Consider the following 26,363-nt stretch of genomic DNA (forward strand, 5'->3'; position numbering starts at 1 on the left):
TTTTAGTTTCTTTGAGTAATTTACACTATTGTACCCGGTCTCTACTTTGTTGGTTCAAACAAAAGGAAATTAACTTAATTGATTTAATCCACTTATCTTTTAACCCTATCTTAACAAATTATACTATTAACCAAAATGACAGCCTATTTTATAAACGATTACACTAAAGTGAAAGTCATATATTACCATTAAAATAAGAGTGTGCAAGTTGGGGTTATAACTACTTAGCTCTAGTTCTGAATTGAGCTATAATTATAAATTATCTAAATTCAAGGTTTGCACTAAACTAATAAATAAATAACGCATATATTTGCATAAAAAATATTTTCTAACCTTAGTTATAACTATATTCCTACTTAAATTGATAAATTACTTTCTCTTTTTTAGTTTATTTTTAACAATTCTTTAATTTCAATTTTACATGTAACATACTTAAAATCACAAGATTAAAGAATTTTTAAGTATATTCTACCCATTTAAAAAAAAATAGGAATAAAGTCCTCCTTTCACAATTTTTGCCCTAAATCATAAGAAAAAAAAAAAAAACCACAACAACAAGCGTTGATTTGACGCCACCGTAGGCGGCGGTCTGTTCCTTCCTATATATAGAAAAACTCTTCACCTCCAACATCGACTGGTTATCTTGGGCTTAGTAACTACACAAGTTCATCGGAAAATGGACCCTAACGAACTAGCAAAGGCATTCGTGGAGCACTACTACTCCACCTTCGATACCAACAGGGCTGGGCTTGGAAATCTGTATCAGGAAGGTTCCATGTTGACGTTTGAAGGCATTAAAACTCAAGGTTCACAAAATATTGTGGCTAAACTTACTAGCCTTCCCTTTCAGCAGTGTCAGCATACTATCACTACTACTGATTGTCAGCCTTCTGGTCCTGCTGGTGGCATGATTGTTGTCGTCTCCGGTCATCTCCAGCTCGCCGGCGAACAACATGCTCTTAAGTTTGGCCAGGTTCTAAAAAATTTCTGATTTGGGTTTGTTTTGTTAGTGCAATTTATGATTTATTCTTTACTGGGGTTTGTTTATTTTTTCGAGAATTATCTATTTAAGGGTTGCCTGCATTGAAGCTGAATTTTGTTTGGGAATAGAAAAAAGTTGAGATAAATAATCAATATTATAATGGAAATTTATCAAAATTCATACTCAGGAAATGTAATATAAAGTTTTGTTTTGAATGCTAAGTGGTGGAAATGAGAATGGTGGGCCTTTAGCTTGAGTTGAATTACTTTGGTATTTGGATTAACAATTTTCCTGAGCAATTTTTAACAATTCTGAGCAATGTGAATAAGGTTATTTGATTCCTAATATTGCTTGCTGCTAGAGTCTTTTGCTGATAAAGTACTACGAACACAGTTACGCTTCTACTTCTTCCTTGTCTAGTAATCTCTTCAGATTACATTTATGTTCTATTTGTGCAAACATGGGCATTGTTCATTCTAATAACAGAGGGCAGAAATTGCTTAGTTTCAGAACTTACAAGTTTGCATTAGTCTGATACGACGACTGTGCTTCAATTCAAACATCTTTACATTCCGTTTCGTGTCATTTCAAAGTACATGGTGTATATGATGTTCTTTTCATTTATCAAAATGTAATACTGTATTCTTTTTTGTTTCCAGTGCTTGTAACAGCCTCTCACTACCATAAAAGGGTTGGTGTTTTTCTTTACCTATAATACAATATTGATAGGGGCTTGGTTAGTGTATATATTGAGCTTGGGTTTGTTAAGTTTCATATGATTGTCTCCGTCATAGTAGATTTTTTAATTAATGACTCCTCCCTTTGAGTAGAGTTTTTTTTTTTTGACAATTGGCAAGTAGTATTCTTCAGCATTAGCAATGGCTGGCCACCATCAAAATAGGTTACAACCATGTTCCAAAATTTTTTTTACAGCTTCCTATTTTTTATTTGATCTACATCTTTTATGCATTATTGTTTACACCATAAGAGTAAAGATACTAAACAATTCCATTTGACTTTGTGGATGGAATTGATTCTATCTTGAAAATATCTACCATTCCTTTTTCTCTAGACAGCCCGCCAAATACAATACACGAAGGAATCAATTTCCACCATCTCTTTTGAGTCTTGTTGCCCCCCCTCTTCTAATCCAGCAGCTAAAGAGGTTGGAAGTATGTGCTGGCATGGTCCAGCTTTGGCCAGAGATGTTTAGGAAAACCTCCCATAGTTGGGTAGTGTACTTACATGTAAGACTCCCTCATAGTAGACTTTAATGTGCAACTTGATTTAATTGATTTCTTATTCTCAAACATTTTTATTGATGCACTCTCAGTGAGTTTATTGGACGTTAGCTTTGTTAGGGTTATCATTATAGGAATTGTGGATAGAAAATCAGTTATTATTGTTAAAGCTACCGGGATCGATCTCTGTGGAACTTGGGTTAGCATTTTAGGAATTGTTGATAGAAAATCAGTTTTTATTGTTAAAGGTACCGGGATCGATCGCTGTGGAACTTGTGCTTGTAGAGTGTATCTCTTGTACCACCCCGGTGAAGGTATCTTTGTTCAATGTGTAAATTATTGGGAACCTTTGTCACATGTTATATAACGCTTTTGGGCAGCCGTGGCCAAACTCCCAATAATGCGTTTTAACGAAAAAGAAACAGAAATTTAATCTTGACTCAGGCATGACTTAGTTTCAGATTTAACCTCTTTATTCTGATGGAAATTTTGGTAAAACTTTCATATATGTGGTGAATGGCCCTCAGCTAAATTTAACCCCTTATCGGCAATGAATTTAAATAACACCAACTGTTCCTATATAACTTGTTACATTTAAAGCAAAGAATTCTAAAGAACTTATTACATTCCTGGTATGTGACTCACAGGATTCGTTTCAAAAGATTGTACTTGATGACACTTTGATAATTTGTTATTTTCTGTGGCTTAAACTTCCAATTTTCCTTTTCTTGCAGATGTTTCATCTGATGCCAACACCACAAGGAAGCTTCTACGTCTTCAATGACATTTTCCGGTTGAATTATGGCTGATACGCTCACGATGAATGCAACTCATGTTAATTTGTTCCGTCTTTTCCAAGTTTAAGACTTTTGGATGAAATTCAAGTTTCTTGAAATAGTGAGATTTTGTGTCTCTCCTTCATGTACTTGTTTTAGAAAATGCTATGATTTAATGTTTTTTGAGTTGCTCCGGTTTCTGCTCTGTTGATGTTGGAGAATTGACTTTTTGATGACATCAGTCTACCACCTGTATTGAAGATCAAAATATGAGTGTCATTGGTTTGTTAAGTTTATGCTGAAAACAAATTATGGAAAAGTATACTAGTAAACTGCACACCATGAATCAATGCTTCAACCAAACCAATCCTAATAATACCACCTTATATTATTCATATACGGTTTACAATATTACATGCATGAGTTGTTGTGTTTTGAAATACTTGTGTAAAAACAGAATGGAAAATGCTAGTCTTCTTCATTGATGAAGTCGAAAGATGGCAACTCCATATGTGGAAGCTCCGGAACTTTTAGCTTTGGGAGAGACATGGCTTCAACTTGATGTTTAAGATGTTTTGCAGAGTTGTTTAGATCGTCGTCTCGACCATTTAATACAGGTGGAGGGCCTTTAATCCAGCCTGTAAGCATACTAGTAATGGATCTAAAGGGATGATTTAATCCATCTTTCATTTTCAAAATGATAGAAACCTCAGATAGTTGCCATGTCAAGGTGAGGACAATCATGGCTGATAAAAGACATTGAGTGATAAAATTCTGCTTCTGTATCTTCCTTAGCTCTTTCACAACCTTCTCTTCTTCTTCTTCTTCTTCTTCTTCTTCTTCTTCTTCTTCTTCTTCAGCTTCAAGTTCAACTGGTGCTTCTTGTAAGTTGGTTGATTCATTCATTTGATCAAATTGAGATTCTTCTTTTAGTGAATCCAGCTGTAAAGAATCAGAGTAGTAGCTCATGAAAACTGGGCACTAAGAGTAGCGCAATATGGGGATCTGAACTTGTTTAATCTCTTTATGATCATAACATAATAGTTGAAAATTTCATACCTGAGTTAAAAGTTGTGAGAGAAGTTGGTGGCGGTGGTCGGTTTCTTCATCATAATCAACGGCAACGAAGCTGTCATCAAGAAGATGACATGTTTTTGATTGGAGTTGTTCATGATTTATTAATTGATTGATTGCTTTCTGTATGAGTTCCACTTTCTTCACCCTTTCTCTTTCCCTTTCCATAATTTCCAGTTGCTTCTTCTTTCATTCAAAGAGAGACGTGTTGATTTGTGGCTGTGGCTGTGGATGTGGGTCATACAATATTATACAACAATACAAAACAAATGGTTTATAATAGAGTGTGAGAGAGAGTCAACAGCTACCTCAATCCACTTCAGCTTCTGCCGTTTCATCACTCCACACGTATCAATTCTTTTGCATATATATTTTTAATTGCAAAACTGCAACCAAACAAGTATTAAGTCATGTTGATATATATGTTCATAACTCATCTCTTTTATTCAAACAAACAAGGTATTGATTATGCTGAATTTTGCAAGGAAATTACTTCTCCAATTTTAACAACCAAACGCTTTCTCAGGACGGGTCGTTTGGTAGAGTAATGTATGCATTAGCTTTGTGTATTACTAATGCCTTGTTTAGTACTTTTTGTTGACCTATGAATAATTAATGCAAATATTAGTTATACACTTTATTGTGTAGTACTCTTTTCCAATCTATGTATAGCTAATGTAAACATTAGTTATACACTCTATTGTATATTAAAGTGTGTATTACTAATACCATGAATTTCTAGATATTAGTAATGCAATGATTTTAATGCATGCATTAGCATGGTTAAAGACCCAATTGCCCTTTAAAACATTCTTGACATCTTTTCCACCATAATTGTGAAGGGTATCTTTGTAAATAATTTTTTTTATGTAATACATGATATTTTTAATGCACCAAACCAAATAATGCATAAAAATAATCTATCTATCTATAATTAATGAATCATTACTAATACATTTTTTTTGGGTTTCACTTATCAATTTTTGGAGAAAAACAAATAAATATTTTACCAACTACACAAAAGTAAATTTAGTTGCGTTTCTCCTATCAAGATAATGAAATGATACATTTTTTAACTTCATTCAAGTTTGAGTATCAACAAGTGAGATTCCACACGAATAGTGAAATCCGTCAATTTAGAAGGGTTGAGATTGATTTTGTAACCAAATAGGCAGTCATGCAAGTGGCTATACCACAACCTACCCCTAGTATTTACCCTTTTAAAGATCATTTTTTTAGCACCTAAAAGATGCTCAAGCACAAAAGTACATGTTAGAGAAGAAAAATAAAACTTCCAAGCTAATCTTGCAGGAATCCAATATTATAAAGTTCAAGTTTTGAACCTATAAAACCTATACACATATTATGAACAGGAGCACCTACAAAAATACATACCTTACAATGACTTACAAATTGAAATAACCAAACTTCAATGTATAATTCTTGAACCTACTGAAACTAGTTTGGATGACAATGAAGAGGTCAGTTGGATTAATAACTAGGGAACTGGTATATGTCATCATTTTCCATGTTAGACATGTCTCCATGAGCAGTTGATGCTGTTTCACTGTCCGCTCCTTCAAGTTCAGCCTGCAGTGCAACAAAGATTATTAGTTGATTCGATTTTCCTGATTTCGAACTATGAAAGGAGAACTAAATGCCCCCTATCCCCCTCCTTAAAAAAGGAATTTTTCCTTCAAAAGAATGGAGTATGCTGTGGACAAAACACATGGATCAAGAAGCTAATTATGTTTCCACCCCTATCCCAGATAAGCTGTAAATAATTCAGGCACACAAGAACATTAATTCACTCATATTTTTCCAGTTGCATAGACACTGCCACCAATATCCTCATATTTGGATTTTTCTTTGTCCTTGTTCCATTGCATACGATGTAGCTACTCCAGAACCTGACTATTTTTACGACAACATCTTCTCTAAAGCCATGAAATCAAATATTTACATTTATGTGACACTAGGAGATGGGAATAACAAAAACCTTTTTTTTTCCATCCTTTCAAGAAAAGGTAAAAGAAAATTGAAAGCATAATGGAATATATACTTACTGCATCTGTGCCCCTAAAATCTCACAAAGGTGATACAGAACGGATTTAATTCATTCCCAAAATGTACATAAAGCATTCGACATGCAAAATACTAAGTAAATATTCACCTATTGGAAGTTCACTAGCTCATGTATATGAATCACAAAAATGACGTAGTAGAATGATTCTTTAGCTTACCTTAGCTTGCCGATACTTCTCAAGAATCCGATGATATTGCTGACGTGCCCCTGGAGATTCAACCATTGATAGAACTCTCGAGACAGCCTCGTCAAGAGCAGCATCAACTTTCTGTTTGCGGAACACCTTTAGAATGTCTTCATCCTCAATTTCATCAATTGATTCTGTGTCATGTCGAAATCCCCGGAGACCAACACCTCGTCGACGCCACCTTAGCACCACCTTCTCCAAGATTCCAACAGCCCAACATACCTTGTATTGCTTTCTAACCTGATAGCCTCGTACATGAGCCTGCCATGGAAATCACCTGGAAGTCACTTTCTCTGCTGAACAAATTATTTTCTAATCTCCAAACATTTTCCATCCTCCATCCTCCACCCTCCCAAAAACCAAAAAAAAAAAAAAAAGAATAAAAAAAATTGAAGAATGTTCCCAACTTATATATATTATTTTTTCTCCCAAGATAAATATGATGTACACTTCTTTATTAGTGAGAGATTGTATTTGAAGTCTATCACCGCTTAACTATCATATTTTCGAGTATAATGAGGCTTAAAATATCAATCTTGACTTCAAACATTTAAAGCACCTGTATCTTCACTACTTTCTGGCGGAACGCAAGGAAATCTTTCCGGCCTTTCCATCCTCGATATTTCTTCTGAATAGCTAAGGCTGCTGAGTTGTAGTCTCGCGGGTTGCGGAATGCCAACTTTGATGCAGCTGAAAGCCCCTGAATGTCGTTTGAGAGGATACCATATTCATCTCCACTAGCAGAGACACCAAATTCTCTCTGTTGTCTTTTGTGGAACGAATGTGCTCGGAATGCAGACTGTATACGAGCAGCAGCCTGAGCTGCATTACGGACTGCAGCTAACGTGTCCTTTAAAGAACGCTGATCCTCATTTATGGTGGCACTTGTGTTTGATATGCTACTAATAGTTCTCTCTGCTTCCACATCAGCAGTACCTTTTGAGAGCTCACTCTCCTCTAAAGTGAGGGATGAAAGATGACTGGTGAGAGCTACCTCTGAAAGATATCCTGCAAGTCCCTTATGACCACAGCTGGAAGCAATTGATGCAGCAGTTTTACCAACTGGATCTCGTGAAGAGGGATCTGTAACAGCTCCAGCCGATGCCCCAGATGCAATGAGCGAAGCAACCATTTTTTCCCTGTCACAGATATGGATATTTAGTCAAGTGGCTATTTATGGGTACCACACATAAGGCCCTTGTAGAGAATAGAGATTGTCAAAAGAAAATCCACTACACATGCAAACATAGACAGACATATAAAGGGAGAAAGATTCAAGGAGTTCACCCTGATAACTCTCTCTTTAATATTATTGTTATGTTCCTTTCTTGAATAATCAAGAAATCCCTGTCAGCGGTGTAAAATTCGATACTTGGTGCCTAATGGGCCTGTGACGTGCGCCTAACCCACACCACCCTGATATCTCAACATCCATGAAGTGTTTCAAAGCTGAATTCTGTCCATTTGATCAATATATTACTCCACAATGAATTTAAAAGGTTGAAAATATTGCCTAATGTGCTCAACTCTAAAATTTCACAAAGGCAAATTAGGAACAACAAAAGATACCCAATGTAGTCCCACACAGTGCTGAGGGTAGTGTATACGCAGACCTTACGTCTACCTCAGTGATAATGTAGAGAGGTTGTTTCCGATAAAACACCAGCTCAAGACAAAAAACAATCTAAGAAAAGACAAAATGGAAGTACAATAGACAATAAATAGTAACATAACAGTACAGCAAAATACTGTTGTTTCCGATAAAACACCAGCTCAAGACAAAAATAGTCTAAGAAAAGACATAATGGAAGTACAATAGACAATAAATAGTAACATAACAGTACTACAGCAAAATACTACTACAAACAACCTACATGAAACAATAGATAGTCACAGAGATCGAAGAACAAGAAACTACAAGAGTAGTCCTCAGACTACTAGTAAGGGCAACAAGACAAAGCACCCTACTAGTATGGACACAATCCTACCTACTAACCTTCTATCCTAATTCGTGTCCTCCACACCTTCCTATATAAGATCATGTCCTCGGTAAGCTGCAACTGCGCCAAGTCCTGTCTAATCACCTCTCCCAAATATTTCTTTGGTCTACCTCTACCTCTCCTAAATTCATCCATAACTAACCTCTCACACCTCAACACTGGGGCATCGGTGCATCTCCTCATCACATGCCCAAACCATCTCAACCTCGTAGCCCGAATCATAGGCAAATTAGGAACGAGACAAAAAGTTTCCGTAAAACTGCTGCAACTAAGTGAGTGAGGCAAAATTCAAAATATCATCCATGCTCATACTTTTTGTATGCATACACAAAAAGTAGAAGGTTAGTAGTCTTGCTTATCCTTTCCCTCCAGTAGTCATAGTGTTTCTCCAATAGTGCTTGTCCTCAGATTTCTAGTACTATCTACTATCTCTTGTACTTCGATTTTGCACTATTTGTTGTAGCTACTGTTTTGTTTTCAGAATGCTTTGTCATGCATTTTTCTAGTATATGCTTTGATATGCTATTCCTTAAGTCGGGGTTCTATAGAAAACAACCTCTATACCTCCCAAGGTAGAGGTAAGGTGCGCGCACTCTACCCTCCCCAGACCCTACTCATGGGTTTACACTGGGTATTATGTTGTACACAGAATGTGGATGCGAGATATGGTTTTTTAATCTTTCAAATAACTGAAAAATCCATAGCCCGATGGTGCACGGAACGAAACTTTTTGGCTGATGCCCCTCTGCCTTTCTGCACTTAAATGACAAGCTTTTGTTTGTGTCAGGGTTCGAACACAGGTTACGTACCTAACCCTCATATCACGCTTGCATCTCTTACCACTAGACCAAAGCCCTGGGGACTAGAAGCGAGACATATTTGACTTCCTAAAAGTTTTTTATCCAGCTTCTATTGCTACTGATACCAACATAACATGCGAACTGAAGTACAGTGAATAGAGAAGTGATTTACCAAACAGCAAAAAACATAGATTACCTCCCAAAGCGTGCAGCCCAGTGCAGGGCCGTCCAGCCGTTAATATCACGGAAGTTAACACTGACTCCAGCATTTAGAATTGGGTGCAGCGCCCACTCAAATCCCAATCCAGCAACCATGTGAATTATTCCTTGCTCTTTCTTAGATAAAGAACAGCCTATCTGATTATCTTTTTGTTGCAATTTACAAGAAAGCCACTGCTGGAACTTGTCTTTCAAAAGCTCTTGAAGAAGCCAATCAATGGTTATCATTGGCATTGAAGATCCAAACAAAAGAGATTCAATGATCTGGGACCATGAATCTTCACTTGCTTTGGATTTTTCCAAGAAATCATTGCCTAATTCAGAGCTTTCTCCCTTTTGGACAGATAAGTCTGATAAAAGCAGCTGCACAAACCTGACAAGTAACAACAGTTCCTCTGTACTTCCATAAGCTCCTTCTACATCAGGCTGATTATTTCGAGCACAATCATCAGGCTTAACCCGGTATTCAAACTCCCTCACCTCACTGCACGACTCCCGATTGCCGCTAGTAACACAGAGGGTGACCTTACCAGGCAAGTGACGAGGAGCTTGACAACAGATGACACCTTCTTGAATGATCTGAACAGGAACTTCAATATTACCGAACATGCAAGTCCACGTGCACTCTGAAGGATTACAAAGAAAAGATCCAATGATAACAATCTGCATTGAACAGCTAGAACGTTCAAAATAATAATAATTTTTAAAAAACTAGATGCAAATCAGCTGAAAAATATTAAATACAACCATAGTAACTAACTTGTCGATATCCTGAGCATGGTCATACATATAAGGTACATACAAAAGGATTTAAAACAGCTTTCTTGGAAAGCTATCAAAGTTTACCGGGATATCTAAGTTTTAAGGGGTTTTCGAGCATGAGCATTTCAAAGGATGATAAAAGACAGCTGAATTAGCCATCATGGCATGGTTGCTGGAGCAAGCAGTAGCTCTTCTTCCTTTTGACCTTTCTATTCCTTTAAATTGCGATATTATTTTTCAGCATCCAGCAATAATGAGCCATATTAAGCCATCAAATAAAAGCATTCCATCTAAGATATTGAAGTAATACCATTTAAAGTAGCCAATTGCAAAATAATGGAGATCTGTGTGCTTTGGAAGCCATTATAATCATAAGATATTGGGGCATAGAAAATAAAATACTGAAATTTGAAATGACTAAACAAACATATAAGCAATCCTCTCTACCCAACAAAGGTAGGGTGAAGTCTCTGTATACCCCCACTCTCCCCAACTCTCCCCAAACCTCACTTGTGAGATTATACTGCGTATGTTGTTGTAAACATACAAGCAATCCGCTGGAGACATTTCAACATTACTTGCACATGCAGAAAACAAAAGTTCAACGAACACCACAAGTCCAAAACCATGGAGCGCAGACAAATTTTGTGGTACAAACAGCAACAATCAACTAAATCATGACATATACCTTTGTTGCCTCAGATGAATACCCCCAATCAGGGGATATATGTCGAATGGTAAATTTCTGCTTCTGAGCAATAGTTAAGCTCATCTCATCTTCAAGAGAAGTACCAATCTGATCTTGGTCAAATATTGTTGTATATTCGTCAGGGTTGGATCCAAAAGTAGTGATAGCAGGAGGATATGTAGTATACTTGAAATCTTCGAGTTGCTTAAAAGCTGGTACAGGAGCTGCAAGGAAATACAAGTTCTCCAGAAATTAACTAATTCCTGACATTCTATAGTTAGTCGACATAAATTATCCTCTGGAGGTGAAAAAAATTATTACCTGTCTGAGCCTCCCTGTCACTGAAATCACGCCACTTGTAACTTTCATATGCTTCTATGGCCCTTCTCTCTGATGAGGTTTGAAGCATTGCCTAAGGTACGTAAGACATGAAAAAAGATGACTAGGTTTAAAATTGAATTGTATAGCTGATATGAGTATATGAGAAGAGGCAGATGTTGTATTTGGCCAGAAGGCCCTGAAATAAGGTCAAATCTCACACTATATTTTGATGTTATATGCATCTACAGTCCTAATGAAACAGAGCTAACTACAAAGTATACGTTTCTCACATTCTCATCCAACTTGTGCAAATATTTGGTTTGTGATTCAGCAGATGCAGAAACCCCATAGTGATCCAGCATATCCTTCCACATGTGACCATCCTGGGTCAGATCTTGATGATGAGATTCACTGCTCTCACCTACAGAGGCACACTCTTATCAGCATACCTTCACATTTATTGCTTCTGAACAATAAACCGAAGAGAACTCCATCTAAAGATAAAAATAAGTACAAGAAATAACGCATACAAAAGACAACAACATACCCAGTGAAATTCCACAAGTGGGGTGTAGGGAGGGTAGAATGTACACAGACCTTACCACTACCTCATGGAGGTAGAGAGGCTGTTTCCGGAAGACCCTCGGCTCAAGTGAAGAAAAAGGCAAAAGTGAAGAAAAGATAGTAAGCAACAAAAAACAGTGCAAAGTCTACTAGAAGGGAGTAAAGACAACAACAGAAATACAAAAGACACGGAAGTAAATATCCAAGAGGAAGCATCAAGTTGACTGGTGCCCGATCTTAAAAGTTAACACTTTCACTTCTTTTTATTGGATTAGGTAAATAATTTTATGAATAATGGGAAGATCTTCACACAAGCAGTATTCCACAACACAATCATAGACACAATATTCATTAGTGGATAATTAGAACCTATAAAAGCCTATAAAATGGTACTACTCAAATCCTATTTGTGCCATGAAAATCTATAACTAGTTGTGTGTTTAAATTTAATGGAATAACTCTAATGTGTGTACAGTTTTTCACTAACTCTAAAAGGACCTTCAGATGCTGATGTACCAATCAACATTAACCTCAGGTAAAATGATTAGGGAATAAAATAAATAAAAGAAAAAAACACCCAGTTGCAAACACTTCAAAATAAAAAAAAACTAAAGAATCCAGGTCAACAGTTTCAAGTCCAAGAACAAGCAGCCAACCACACCAAACAAATTGACAGAAATATCTACCTAGTTCATGACTGTTAGAACTATCCTATTCATACAATCCTATAAGAATAGGAATAGGTTTATACAATCCTATTAGAATATGAATAGATTTATACAATCCTATTTAGAATAGGAATAGGAATACAAATAGAAATAGGAATAGTAAATAGTATCCTACTTTGTAAAGGAAAGGATTGTATTCTAGTGTCTATAAATAGGGTCTCAATATAATAATGTAGACACAACAACAATTCAATTAATTTGTGTAGCACCGTGCCATCATTCTGGTGACTACTTTCTGATATCTAATTTGTGTACCACCGTGCAATCATTACAGTGACTACTTTTTCATATTTAATTTGTGTAGCACCGTGCCATCATTCCGGTAACTACTTTTTCATATTTAATTTGTGTAGCACCGTGCCATCATTCCGTGACTACTTTTTCATATTTAATTTGTGTAGCACTGTGCCATCTTTCTGGTGACTACTTTTTCATATTTAATTTGTGTAGCACCGTGCCATCTTTCCGGTGACTACTTTTTGTTTTTGCATAACTGATTTGCATAGCACCGTGCATCTCTCCGGACTATTTTTCATATTTAACTTGCGTAGTACTGTGGATTTTTCCGAACTACTTTCTCATATCTGAGTTGCATAGCACCGTGTGTCTTTTTGGTGACTCCTCAGATTTGATTTGCATAGTTCCATATGTCTTTCCGGTGACTCCTCAAATCTGATTTGCATAGGGTTGTGCCATCATTCCGACCCTACCCATATTATTTCTTTTCTTCAATAGGGTCATGTCGTCAATTCGACCTTCCCTATATAGTTTCTATTTTCTAGTTGGGTCGTGCCATCATTTTGACCCTACTCATATAATTTTGTTTCTTAGATTGTGACCACTTTCAGCCATCAAATCTAATACTCCGGCGTATAAGCATGTTCCGACCAATTTTTCGGTGACTTTCTTGTTTAATATCGACTCATCTATTGATTCCAACACGATCCATATACTTTATACTAGATTTTGAGCACTTTGTTGCACATGGGGGAGTTTAGTAGCCTTCTTTGTCGATTATGTAAGTCACTCTATGGTATGAAACAGTCTTTGCAAGTTTGGTTTGGGAAGTTCAACACTGTAATTTTATCACACTGTTTTATCGGCATTATGCATCAAATTCAGTATTTCATGAGAAGATTTTAGCACATTGAGATTGACTGACATTATGCATCAAATCCAGTATTTAATAAAAAGACAAGCACATTGAGATTGACTGTCAATTTTGTGAAGTCAACTGATCAACTTGCAGATATCTCACCAAACCCCTCATCGATCCTCGTATTAATTACATTTGTAACAAGCTAGGTACATGAATTGCATGCACTAGCTTGAGGGGGAGTGTTAGAACATGAATAGGTTTATACAATCCTATAAGAATAGGAATAGGTTTATACAATCCTATAAGAATAGGAATAGGTTTATACAATCCTATTAGAATAGGAATAGGTTTATACAATCCTATTTAGAATAGGAATAGGAATACAAATAGAAATAGGAATAGTAAAGGGTATTCTACTTTGTAAAGGATTGTATTCTAGTGTCTATAAATAAGGTCTCAATGTAACAATGTAGACAACACAACAATTCAATAATATACTTCTCCAATATTTCTCACAATGACAAGGCACAAATAAGTATGAAAATCCCCAAGCTTTGAATTGCCAATCCTAGAAATCCAAAGCAGAGAATCATAAGGATCCATATGTCCAGAAGGTATAGCTCTTACCTCAGCTTTTTCTTTAAAATCAGACACTTCCAATTTCCTATTGACGTAGGAAAGCAGAGGGAGAACTAGACATATCTTGCGGCAAAGACAGGTTAGAATGCATTCTACAATAATATCAAGGCATAAAAATGACAAACCTGAATGATGTTGCAACAGCAGACTGTTTGAATTCCCCTGCATCTGGATAAGTGAACTGTCGTCATTAATTGCATCAGCATAGAGGGGATCAATTTCTTTGAAGCTGTCATCATTTAAACTTAACTGCTCCTCGAGCCTTCGCAATGCTTGACTCATCTCAAGCCCCGGAGAACTGATGACCTCCTCTGTTCTCCCTATGGTGTCTGACGTCCCGTTATTATTGATGATTGCATCAGAGCAAATTTCTCCAGGGCTAGGTTGGTTCTGGTATTGGTCATAAGATTCACTGGCAATGCCAGTAGAGCCCGTATGTGGAGTAGAATAGGAGCTTGGACTGGGAGAGAAAGCAGAAGAAATTGGAGAAGATTCTGACATGAAGGCTGGATTCTGCCTACCCTGTGTTCATATTTAAAACAAATGATGTTGGGACTAATTATACTTTTCACATATTATATTGCAGCTTACGTAAGTTTCAGATGATAAACAGATTGATAAGATGCATCAAACAGACATTAGTCCTCCAATTTAGCTGAACATACAGATCAATAGATATCATGGAAGCACCGCCAACATCACATTCTAGTGGCATTCACAGGGGAATAAAATTACATACATGATGGTTGAAACTGAAGAACAAAAACATAATGGTGAATAGACCTCCTTTTATGAAAAGTAATTTCAGGTGGTGCCAAGAAATCTTATCATGGCATCATATTTGTGTATACTGGTTCCAGAAGACTGACCTCCGTTATGTCTCTGTAGTGAACCAAAACAATGTGGTCGTACGCGCTGCCCAAGCATGCAAAGTTGTGAACAATTAAAAGAAAAAACGACAATCAGTCACCGTTCAACTTTTTGCTCTAAGAGATTCAGAGAGAGAGAGAGAGATGACAAAAAAGGAAGTTCTAGAATCTTAAGCTTAAGTGCATTCCACATTTCTTTTGTTCATTTTTTTTTTGCCACTCCTGATAATTTCGCTATCATTTGAAATTATGGAGAGTTTAACGCCTCTTTCTTAAAAGTTATCATAACCATAAAACACCATTTTACAGATAAATAAAAGAAAGTACACTCACGGATCCAACATCCAATAGCTGCGTCTCTGGAAGTTAGGATTTTGCTCTCCATGTGCATAATAACAATTCAGGGCTTCAGCATTTCCAACCTGAACATGGAAGAGCCAAATTGGAATTTCTCATTCAATGAAAATTTTTAGGGAAACGCGAGATGAACATCAGATGCACATTTTTGGGATTGATTATATCCATGTGAAAAATACACCAAAATTTTCTTAGAAAGTCATTTGCAATATCAACAACACAAGTTTCATAAAAGGGGTTACCTTAAGGCGTTCATGTGCCTCCCCAACAGTTCTTCCATCTTTCTTCTTGCGCCAACTATGACCATCTTTACGGAAGAACCTGAGGACCCTCTTGTTAAAGAGAAACAATGATCCGCCTGGTGATAAAATATCAGGATGATATGATGAAAGAGGATAACAATCTAACAACAAAGGCTCCAATGTAATAGGGTTAGGAGATTACTGGGTGGCTTTTGAGATGGCTCACTGGAGAGCTGGTGGTTCTCATGATTTCGCAGTATAAAGAGAACTTCAGCGGGTTTTAACCACCTGATTTGGGCTTCTCGAACCAAATCATTGATATCATATCCTGAAAGATAGAATAACAGCAGTTGCTAAATCATCTAGTTCAGCAGAAACATATAACTACAACCCATTCTCAAAGTGGCATAATTCATAAGGTCAATGAGTAGTTTCCAAGGAAAACAACTATATTTAAAAAGAAACACTTTAAATTTGGTGTGCTGTGCACTACAAATGAGAAAGTTGAATCATAATAGCAATAATAGCAATAGTGACAACAGGATTATATTTGGTGTGCTGTGCACTACAAATTTAAATTACAAATATGTTATGCTTTTTTTTTCTTTTTTTTTTGACATATGTTATCCTAGAAATTCAGAACTCTTGGCTTTTGTTCTGTTACATGTCTCTGAAATGAAGATCATAAGACATTTGAAGCCTTTGTCAGAGTGTGTACAAGTAGTTCTTACCATAGTTTGTCAAGTGGGAAGTCAACCCACGAAATGGTTCATATAAGGGTTTCTAATACAAATATACCAGGCATCAAAAAATATTCAGCTAACAGCCGCATGTATATGTAATGTATTTATATTGTATAAATAGTGTTAACCGTCTATATATGATGTATAACTATGTACAAGAAATATATATACATCTATATACACTGTTATACAATATTTACACATTGTTATATAATGTATATGTACTGTATCTATACTGTATATCTGTGTATATATGTTGTATAAATAATGCATCCACACTATTATACAAAATCAAATGAAGAAAAGTGACCATTGATTCTAATATTAATTTAATGGGATAACAAATTTAAAGAAACAAATATAAAAAAAAACAAATTTTAAGAATGGGAAGAGAAAAGAATAAGGACCCGTTTGGCCATAGATATTGCAAGCATTTTTTTGGGAAATTTTTTGGCACAATTTGTTTGGCCATAAAATCTATCAAGTTTTGGGATTTTTCTTTTGGCAAAAAAACCCTAAAATCTACAAGAAAGTGGTTTTGGGGCAAAAATATACTTGTTAAGTTCTCTTAAATTTTTAAAACTTAACCCAAATTTTATATTTTACAAATAAATGCGCATTAATTATAACTCCAACTATAATTCTACCTACCCAACCCCTCAGTAACAATGTTGCTTCGTCTTCTCGATCATCTAATCTGGAATCTGGAAATACATACTCACCGTGAAGAGATCGTTCTTAGAATGTGGGAAGATTATGTTCAAGAATAGTTAGTAACTACTGTTGTTTATATTTATTTTTTTGCCTCGATGGATCTTCGTAACAAATCGTAACTTGATGAACTGTAATAGCTGGTACTTGTGTTATTAGTAATTTTTATCAAAATAGCGTAGTATGATTTTTGGATAATTAATTATTAGTTCATTATAAAAATGATAAGTTTGTCAAATTTATGAGTATTTTTAATGTTTTTTGAACTTATGGGGTATAATCATGTTTCATTTTTTTTTGTTAAAAAAGTGAAATACATTTCCCAAAAACTATGGTCAAACATGTGTTCAAACTTCAATCCAATCTTCACCCAAATCTGGTTTTTCAAAATATTTGGAAATCTATGACCAAACGCTAGCTAAGAGTGGAGAAAAAGCTTGGGCCATATTCGATAATTAGCTGATAGTTAGGTCATTTTTCGTTAAAATAATGATTGATTGGCCATTCGCTTTAATTTTCTCTTCATATAACCTCTCAAACTAGGCCCCCAAATGCTCCTCAAACCCTAATTGATGTGACCCTCTAACTTGAGGGGTTTAACTTGTGTCCATTATTTTGTCCCCTTAATTGGATCGGTTCAAGATTCGATCCATAGCCCATAGGCCAACAACAACAATGACGGCATACTTAGTGTAACCCACAAATGGAGTCTGGGGAGGGTAGAATGTATATCTTAGTGTTAACAAAAGTGAAAAGTGCAAAAAAACTCTATGGTTCGTTGGGGCTTTAAGCGCAAAACGCAAATAAAGTGTGGGCTTTATTGAGAAAAGGTGCAAATGGAGAAAACATACATATATATAAATATATATATATATATATAATCCAAGACTAATAATTATAAGCATGAATAACAAATATAAGGACAAAGAAATTAATTGTTTTTACGATAAAGTAAAATATCAATGGTTGTCTTAGAGCCTTGATGATGACATTGAGCGCACATTAAGCGAGGCAAAGCGCTCGACGCGTTCTGAGCATCGCTTCAGGACTTAAGCGCGCCTTTGATAACATTGCGGTTTACAACTTATGAGATTTTTGTGTTTATGAGAAAATATACAACACAAAAATTACATATCGCATGTCCAAACAAACCTTCAATTTCATCTCATGATACCATATCATGATACCATATCGCATGGCCAAACGGGCCCTTAGTAAAGTTTGTGATTTTTTATTTCCATGAGAAATACTTATTTCTTTTTCTTATTTCAAATTTTCACTTGGCCAATTTTTAAGAATAAATTTTTAATCATTCAAATTTTAAATTCAAAAATTAATAAAGTATAAAGTTTTTCTTTCATTTGTATTCTTATACTCCCTCCGTTCCAATTAATGTGACACTCTTTTCTTTTGAAATAGGTAAACCATTGTATTTCTATATTCTTAACAACAAAAAAACATGTTAAGAGGGGAACTCTTTGTTGCAAAAAGGGAAAAAAGGAACTCCTATCCAAAATACTACACAGTTACATCTATCAAGTCTCGTACTTCCCCCCACATATTCTGTTTTACACCAAAAATAAAAAAAACTAAGACAATTCATCCAAACTTCACGGATGTCTATGTTGCTCGGACTCTACAAAAATGTCGACAAGTGTGTGTCGGATCTTCCAAAAATAGTGTATTTTTGAAGGATCAACACAGGTGCGGCAACATTTTTGGAGAGTTTGAACAACTTAGTCGGATGGGACTGCTCGTCTTCAAAATACATGGAATTCTTTCCTACCATATTTTCCACCATATATATACTAAAATGATCTACCACCAATCCTCCTCAACATTCCTTTTCCCCGCACTCTTCCAGCAGCTCAACAACTCCTTAATAGAACCAGCATAACCCAATTTATACCCAAAATACAAAAGAAACATGTCCCCTAATTGGTAGTTATACTACAATGCATGAATAAATGTTCAATACTTTTTCCATCCTAACCAAAAACCATACATCTTAAACAAATCTGGAGACCTCTTCTTTGTAGATTTTGTTGAGATAAACAATCTTTCCTTACCACCAGCCAAACAAAACAGGATACCTTAACCGATACAAAGACTTCACAAAGAAGATACCTCTGTTCAGTCTGCACATATGCATATCTGAATGTTTTGAGATTACACCAAAAGATCCTAGCATCTGAAGTAGACTGGAAACGTGACAATTTCCCAATCATTCAGGGCTCTTCTAAAATTCAAGTCCTATCCATGTTGAGTTCGCAATTGATCTACCTGAGCATGAGACTAAGAGCTTTTGGAATAGAGATCAGAGAAGGCAGATTTGAGGCTGATATGACCCAGCCAGTGATCTAACCAAAAGGTTGTCTTTTTACCATTTTCCACCATGATTACCACATTCCTCCGAAAATTCTGCCATTGATTTCTTATAGATTTCCCTACAAACCTACCGAACGGACTCAACTTCTTTAGTGATCCACGGAATCTCAATCTCATACTTCTGAATGACAAAGTTCCTCCATAGTGCCATTTCTTCTGAGTAGAACCTCCATAACCATTTTTGTAGCAAGCTCCTGTTATGTAAACTCAGATTCTTGATTTCCAGACCACCCTGCTTTTTGTTTAAAGTGAGGATTTTCCGCCTTACTAGATTATAGCCCTTGTTCATTTTATTGTCATGCCATAAGAAATCTCTTATTTTTTTGAGGATAGTAACACTAATCTATATATTCACAGGTAAACTACATCCAAAATATGTAGTTCCCCTTCAAAAGGTATTACAGACTAATCATATTGCTGCCTATCACCTCTATTTCTTACAAATAATCTTAAAACATCCAAGATATCTTCTACTTGGACTTAAATGTTTTGTTTACACCAAAAATAAAATAACGCTAGACAATTCATCTTAAAGCTCTGAAGTCCATTCTACTTGTCTTCAAAACACCTCTGATTTCTCTCTTTCCATACAGTCCACCATACGCATGCTGGGACAATATTCCATCTCTCCTCCTTCGTTGCTGCATTACCATCACTATTCCAACTGTTGAGGACTCCTCTGATATTCCCTGGCTTTACCCAATTTATTTTCCTCAAGTTAATGAACATCCTCCAAAGTTGTTCTATCCATTTGCAATGCAAGAAGAGATGGCTAATTTTCTCCATTTGTTCCCCACATAAGAAGCATCTTGAACATAGTTGAAATTTCCTTTTGTTCAAATTGTCATGTGTCAGTACTGATTCCTTAGCCAATAGCCATATGAAGCAGTTAACTTTGTATGGGATCTTGGTCTTCCATATCATCTTCCATGGCCAGTTTTCCTCCCAATGATTTGATCTATTCAGTTCTCTGTAAGCTGAGTTGACAGAGAAAATACCTTTCCTTCCTTTCTTCCATACTATGGTATCCCTTTCTACAGATAGATTGTTGAAGCTGGCCATAATGGTGTAAAAAGTTGCTACTCTTCCCACTTCCCAATCATTCAGGTTTCTCCTTAAGTTTAGGTTCCATCCTTGTCCGGTCCACATCTCTGCAACTGTGGCCTGTTGAAGAATACAAAGGTTGTGGAGATCTGGAAATTGATGTTGTAGTGGTGCACCCACTATCTAGTTATCATTCCAAAAAGAAATCTTTTGTCCATCACCTACTTTGTCGTTAATTCTTCTCTTCAACAGAGGCCATACTTTTCTGATAGCTCTCCAAACTGTGCAACTATATGGTATGGAAACCATGTTTGTTGTCCAGTTATCTTCCATCCCATATTTGGCAATAATGACTTCCTTCCACAACATGTTATCATATGTTCCAAATTTCCACAGCCATTTCATCATTAGACTCTGATTTTGTGCTTTCAAATTTCTCATTCCAACCCCTCCTGCTTTCTTTCCCACTGTCAATTCCTCCCATTTAACTAGGTGGAATTTGTTTTTGTCTACAGTGCCTTGCAAAAAGAAATCTCTTCTGATTTTGTCAATTCTTGTTATCACATTTTCTGGTGTTGGGAAGATAGACATCATGTATGCAGGCAGTGCATCTAATACACTGTTCGCCAAGGTGAGCCTTCCTCCTCTAGAAAGGTATTGACTCTTCCAATTTGACAACTTCTTCTCACATTTCTCCAGTACACCATTCCATATTACTATGGAATTGCTTTTTGCCCCTAAAGGCATACCCAAATATGTAGTTGGGAGGTTCCCCACCGTTCCTCCTAGCTTTGTGGCCAAGCTTTCCAGTTCCACAACTTCATTTATGGGATAGATGAAACTTTTCTTCCAATTAATATGCAAACCTGACACAGCTTCAAAGATAATGAAGATAGCCCTTACAATCAAAATATGTTCTTCCACTGCATCACAAAGAACTAGGGTATCGTATGCATATTGCAAATGAGTGATCTCCAAACTATTTACATCACCGGTTTGGAAACCTCTAATCCATCCCTTCACCTTAGCTGTGTGCAGTAAGCTACTCAAACCCTCCATTGCCAGAATAAACAAGAAAGGTGACAAGGGGTCACCCTGCCTTAATCCTCTATGAGAAGGAAAAAAGACATTTGGTGTCCTGTTCATCAAGACTGAGAATTTTACTGTACTAATACAATGCTTAATCCACTTGACCCATCTAGCTCCGAACCCCATTTTTTTCATCATCTGAATTAGAAAGCCCCAGTTTAGATGATCATAAGCTTTCTGGATATCTAGTTTGCATAGAATACCTGGTAGCTTACTCCTTTGTCTTGATTCCACACGCTCATTTGCAATTAGAATGGCATCCATAATTTGTCTCCCCTTTATGAATGCCATCTGTTGTCTATCAACCAAAGAAATCTCTTCTTAAATTATCAATATTTTTCTCCACCCTTTAGGAATAGGGAAAATAACCATCATATAAGTAGGAAGGGCATTCAACACTCTTTCTTTTTTAGTCCGTCCCAAAAATAATTACACATTTCCAAAATTTGGTAATTCACATAAAATGTGACAAAGGGAGTATTTGTTTTTATGAAGGTAACATTTTGTATTTGTCTCTTATAAGTTATTATTATCTAACAACTTAACTATGATAAATTATTAAATTAAATATATAACATAAATATAAAATATAACATATATGAAAAAACAAAATAATCAAAACCCCTTAACAGTTCAACCCGGTTAAAGGGATTAGTGGTCAAGGGGCCAGACCGGGTCCTAGTGTTTCATAAAGGGGTTAGACCCGGCATGTAAAGAACTTGAACTGAACCTAACAGACCACGCCCAACGAGCCAAACCCGTAATGTACCAAGTCAGCTTGGATAGACCCGTTTGACAGGTTTGGAAAATGTTGGATTTCTACCCAAATTAATGCAGTAATAGAGGTCGCATATAGTTTCCTTTTTTTCTCAACTCCACATTGCCTTCTAATACCAGATACTGAATACAAGTCTACACCTGCTCCTCCGATCTCTAACATGAAAAGCCTACTTATGTCACAAGTGCCACTTAAAATGTAATTACCTCAAAACAAGCAAATAAGCAAATTCAATAGAGATACTAACAACTACTAGACATACTAAGACCTCTCCCAAAAGTAGAAGCAATAACGTTGCAGGTCAACAAAGACTGGGCAAGCAATATGCATTGCAAGCCCATAGATGTTTTGCATGTCTAACTCTCTCCAGTTTCAAATAACATTTTTATAAAGCTCAAATTGCAAATAACATTATTTTGCAAGGCTCCAGTTGCAAACAACCTTTTTTACAAGGCTCAAATTGCAAACAGATTTTCTTTTTAAGTTTCTGCATGCCTGAGTCTCTCAAGTTGCATGCAGGTTTCTGATCTCTCCTAACCATTGTGACTTCAGGCAACTTGCCCATTCACCTAGTCTGTGTTAAATGCTTAGATTCTTTTCACATGGCACCAAAATCAACCTTTTGCAAGCCCATTCTCCACTCATATGTCAACATGTAAATCTCAAATTTGAGTTATGTTTGCCAAAGGGTGTTGAGTTATATAGTGTCACACATGAAGTATAAAATGACGTCTAAAGTGGTTTAAAAATTGTTGGTTCACTCCACTCATTGCCATAAGGTTTTAGATTGGCAGCTATGTTCTCTTACTTCTAAAGGCAGCTTGAATAGCCATGTTTTATCATAAGAACCCAGTCTATTATGTCATTATTCATGTGTCAATCAAATGCAGGGTCAGTCTATTATGTCATTATTCATGTGTCAATCAAATGCAGGGTCAGTCTATTATGTCATTATTCATGTGCCAATAATAAATTATGTAATTATTAATGATAAGAAGTATTTTTAAAATAAAAATTATATTATTTTATTCTCTTTAATCCCATTCAAAGAGAAGAAATCAAAAAAATGTTGTTTGCATTCTTATATTCTCTCTGCTAACGCTCATATTATTTTATTCTTTTTAACTCCTTTTGCACGCTTCTTCTTCAATTTTTTGATAAGTTAGAGTAATACTCTGTCAAACATATGAATCAATAGTAGAAAAGAGTTAAACTAAGTGAATTGCAAATTCATTATTATTTCTTATTCAAGCATTACAACAAAGTATATCAAGTTATCAATTCCTTGAATCAGATTCTATGGTTCTAATTCTTATCTTTATATAAAATTTGTCAACTTATTACTGATAGAATTATGTTAACAGTTCATATAATAATTGTCTTGGTGAAAAAAAATCTATGTTGAATTGATAAAATCTTACCTAAGACTATTAATTGAAAAAGAATTCGAAGAAATCATTTATAAAAAAATATTGAGTAATAATTTGCATCTAAAAAGTACAAGAAAAATAAATTTTGAATAAATACATTTAAAGTTTGTTAAGATTTTAGGCCTCTAATGGAAATTTCACTTTAGGCCTCCAAATATGTTGAGCCTCCCCTGATCAAATAATGAGCCTTAATGTGAAATGGCTTTACAAATTAATGGGCTCTCCTTCGCTGCTCACAACTGGTATATGCATGAAATGGTTTGGATGGAAGAAGAGACAAATCCAGGGAAAGGCATGAATACGAAGAGCTCACTAGCACAAGAGAGATGAGGGCTAGAAGAGCAATGATATCCATTGCGGAGATGTATTCGAGCAAATGTGTACTACAACTCCATCTAACTTATGCTAGCATTAAGAGCAATATTTTAGTGTTTAACCATTTACAAGTGAGGTTTCTTGCATTATTTGACAATGGGATAGGATGCCATCAAACTGCTACTCTGTTAAGACCTTCCATTATTTGTAGGAGGGAAATTTCCCCTATTTGAAGACAATGAGTAAAGGAATTTATTTTGCACCGTTTGTAATCCATGCAATAAGAGGTGGTTAACCAGGGACTACTAACTAGCTGGGATCTTTAGGCTTCTAGTGAGGGTCGGTCAGAGGCCAATCTTTTAATTAGCCCTTCCCATTGGACAAAGCCAAGATAATCAATTATCGGTCACCTTGATTGACTGACTGACTAGGCAAGCACGAAGGAAATCCAAAGCCCTTCTAACATGGGACAGAGGAAAAAGAATCATTTTAAATCAGAAGTGAGTGTGCCCTTGCTGTGGCCTTAGTCAATTAGCTGAATGAGACAACCTTTTCACTTTAGTCAATCAGCTGAAAGAGACAAGCTTGTTGCTTTTCTATATTAGTATTCTCTTTCACTTGGGCATAGAATACTACAATTTTGTTTGATAGAGCACAGCATCTGTCACTCCAAAGAGAATATATCATAACGATAAAATAATGAACTCATTCCTATACAAGCTTTTGCCAATTTTGTATGATCTTTTCAATCAGTAAATAAAGATTCTAAAACTTACAACTCACAAAGTCATAGAGTGCAACAACCACAACAATCCACTCACCAAACACATTCATATTTTTCCAGTCTGACATGCGTTTAGCATTTGTGAACCACAAAATTCTAGATCACCACTAACCAAGGAAATCATGCCCAAGAAATGGTCGATCTATCAACTACTCATGCATCCGTCTCAAATTAGTGGGTGTCAGCTATGCTAAGCCTCTATATCCATTTTGGTACACTCACGTTTATTTCTTTCCAATGCTCAATTCTTTTCCCTTAAATTAGTCAGCATATGGTGCGGTTTCAGCTTACAAAGGACATGACCTTAGATAGGACTTATGAGGGTGTGGAGGTCACAAGATTAGAGTAGAAGGGTATTAGGTAGCAATACATTGTCTTGTTGTCCATTCATATTAGAAGTCATAGTATTGTTCTTGTAGTTTCTTGTCCTTCGATTGATGTTACTATATTTTGATTACTTGTAGCTCAGCTATCGTATAAGTTTATTGTAGTTTTGTTACTATGTGCTGTTTTTCCGTTACTTCTTTCCCTAGATTATTTTAGATTATTTTAGATTATTTTTCCTTGAGCCGAGGATATATTAGAAAGAGTCTCTCTTCCTCTAAAGTAAGGGTGAGATATGCATACAATCTACCCTCCTCAAATTAAATATGTTATGGTCATACTTTTCTAACTATGCTGACAGAGGATAGTAGGTCCCATGTTCAGATAAAGAGGATAATTTCATGATCCGTATAAAGACTTATGATAAGTCGTTACAAGCGAATACTCGAGAAAGGTACTTGGAACGATGCTTATTAACATCCATTGAAGCTCTTCAATCAGGTATCTCAGATCAGTCAAACTTATGTCATGATTAAATATTTAAAAATTGAACATACAAGGGTTTAACCAACTCCAAAAAATACTGAAACGCACAAGTCAATTGATCTAAACAAAACTAATCGAAGAGATTTAGCACAAAAATAAGTGAACTCACTGTAACAGTAAAACGCATAAGTGATCCAAGTAGAGTTATTTTACCTGATTCGGCCATGATTTGTATCACTCAATAAGAAAATTCAGAAGTGCAGAGAAATATTCCTGACGACTTTTATATCAAATTTTCAACCAAAGTTGAACAGATCGTATCGCCACCGCAAATCGACCTTGACGGAAACGACAACAGCGGCAGGTGGTGGTGGTGGAGGAGAGAGAGAGTATTTTGACTGGAAAACGACGGCTTGAATTTTGTAAGAGTCGATATAACGAGCTGAGCCTGAAAGCTACCACCAAGCTTCAGAAATGGAGTTTCGTTTGTTCTTTTGGGGAACAAAATGGACTATCTGAAGGTGTAAGTTCGCTGGTTTACAGCTGACTCCAGTTTGTAACTGAAAAATAAATTAGTTTCATAATCTATAATATTGCTCGGTTGGTGAGATTACCCGTAACAATTTGGGGATAAAAT

The 26,363-nt window shown here is 35.9% G+C and overlaps 3 protein-coding genes across 3 annotated transcripts; 1 reads left to right on the forward strand and 2 right to left on the reverse strand.

The window, feature by feature from the left end:
- The first annotated feature begins 522 nt into the window (after window positions 1-522).
- On the forward strand, window positions 523-3,267 carry LOC125829262 (nuclear transport factor 2B-like). The gene is made up of 2 exons (XM_049508514.1): window positions 523-973; window positions 2,958-3,267. The coding sequence occupies exons 1-2, from the start codon at window positions 677-679 to the stop codon at window positions 3,030-3,032; spliced, it is 372 nt and encodes a 123-aa protein (XP_049364471.1). The 5' UTR covers window positions 523-676; the 3' UTR covers window positions 3,033-3,267.
- Window positions 3,268-3,366: 99 nt separating this feature from the next.
- LOC125829255 (uncharacterized) lies at window positions 3,367-4,305 on the reverse strand. The gene is made up of 2 exons (XM_049508508.1): window positions 4,059-4,305; window positions 3,367-3,941 (listed from the first exon to the last, which is right to left on the reverse strand). Exons 1-2 carry the CDS (start codon window positions 4,239-4,241, stop codon window positions 3,468-3,470), a joined length of 657 nt encoding a protein of 218 aa, XP_049364465.1. The 5' UTR covers window positions 4,242-4,305; the 3' UTR covers window positions 3,367-3,467.
- A 1,042-nt stretch (window positions 4,306-5,347) lies between these two features.
- LOC125829242 (calmodulin-binding transcription activator 4) lies at window positions 5,348-26,085 on the reverse strand. Its single transcript, XM_049508490.1, has 13 exons — window positions 25,940-26,085; window positions 15,837-15,962; window positions 15,635-15,750; window positions 15,369-15,457; window positions 15,036-15,081; window positions 14,292-14,688; window positions 11,427-11,557; window positions 11,137-11,227; window positions 10,816-11,039; window positions 9,343-10,028; window positions 6,906-7,485; window positions 6,317-6,607; window positions 5,348-5,663 (listed from the first exon to the last, which is right to left on the reverse strand). Exons 1-13 carry the CDS (start codon window positions 25,950-25,952, stop codon window positions 5,565-5,567), a joined length of 2,889 nt encoding a protein of 962 aa, XP_049364447.1. The 5' UTR covers window positions 25,953-26,085; the 3' UTR covers window positions 5,348-5,564.
- Window positions 26,086-26,363: the final 278 nt, after the last annotated feature.

The sequence above is a fragment of the Solanum verrucosum genome, unplaced genomic scaffold (assembly GCF_900185275.1).
Source record: "Solanum verrucosum unplaced genomic scaffold, falcon-dt-bn FXZP01000028.1, whole genome shotgun sequence".
Taxonomy (NCBI): Eukaryota; Viridiplantae; Streptophyta; class Magnoliopsida; order Solanales; family Solanaceae; genus Solanum; species Solanum verrucosum.

What these genes read in the sequence shown, in the direction of transcription:
- LOC125829262 (XM_049508514.1), top strand. Translation starts at nt 677, where the DNA reads ATGGACCCTAACGAACTAGCAAAGGCATTCGTGGAGCACTACTACTCC. An exon ending in ATGCTCTTAAGTTTGGCCAG is followed by an intron (nt 974 to 2,957) that starts GTTCTAAAAAAT and finishes CTTTTCTTGCAG; the next exon opens with ATGTTTCATCTGATGCCAAC.
- LOC125829255 (XM_049508508.1), bottom strand. Translation starts at nt 4,241, where the DNA reads ATGGAAAGGGAAAGAGAAAGGGTGAAGAAAGTGGAACTCATACAGAAA. An exon ending in TCTCACAACTTTTAACTCAG is followed by an intron (nt 3,942 to 4,058) that starts GTATGAAATTTT and finishes GATTCTTTACAG; the next exon opens with CTGGATTCACTAAAAGAAGA.
- LOC125829242 (XM_049508490.1), bottom strand. An exon ending in GCTGTTGCAACATCATTCAG is followed by an intron (nt 11,558 to 14,291) that starts GTTTGTCATTTT and finishes GTGCCTCTGTAG; the next exon opens with GTGAGAGCAGTGAATCTCAT. An exon ending in ATTCATCTGAGGCAACAAAG is followed by an intron (nt 10,029 to 10,815) that starts GTATATGTCATG and finishes TGTTCAATGCAG; the next exon opens with ATTGTTATCATTGGATCTTT.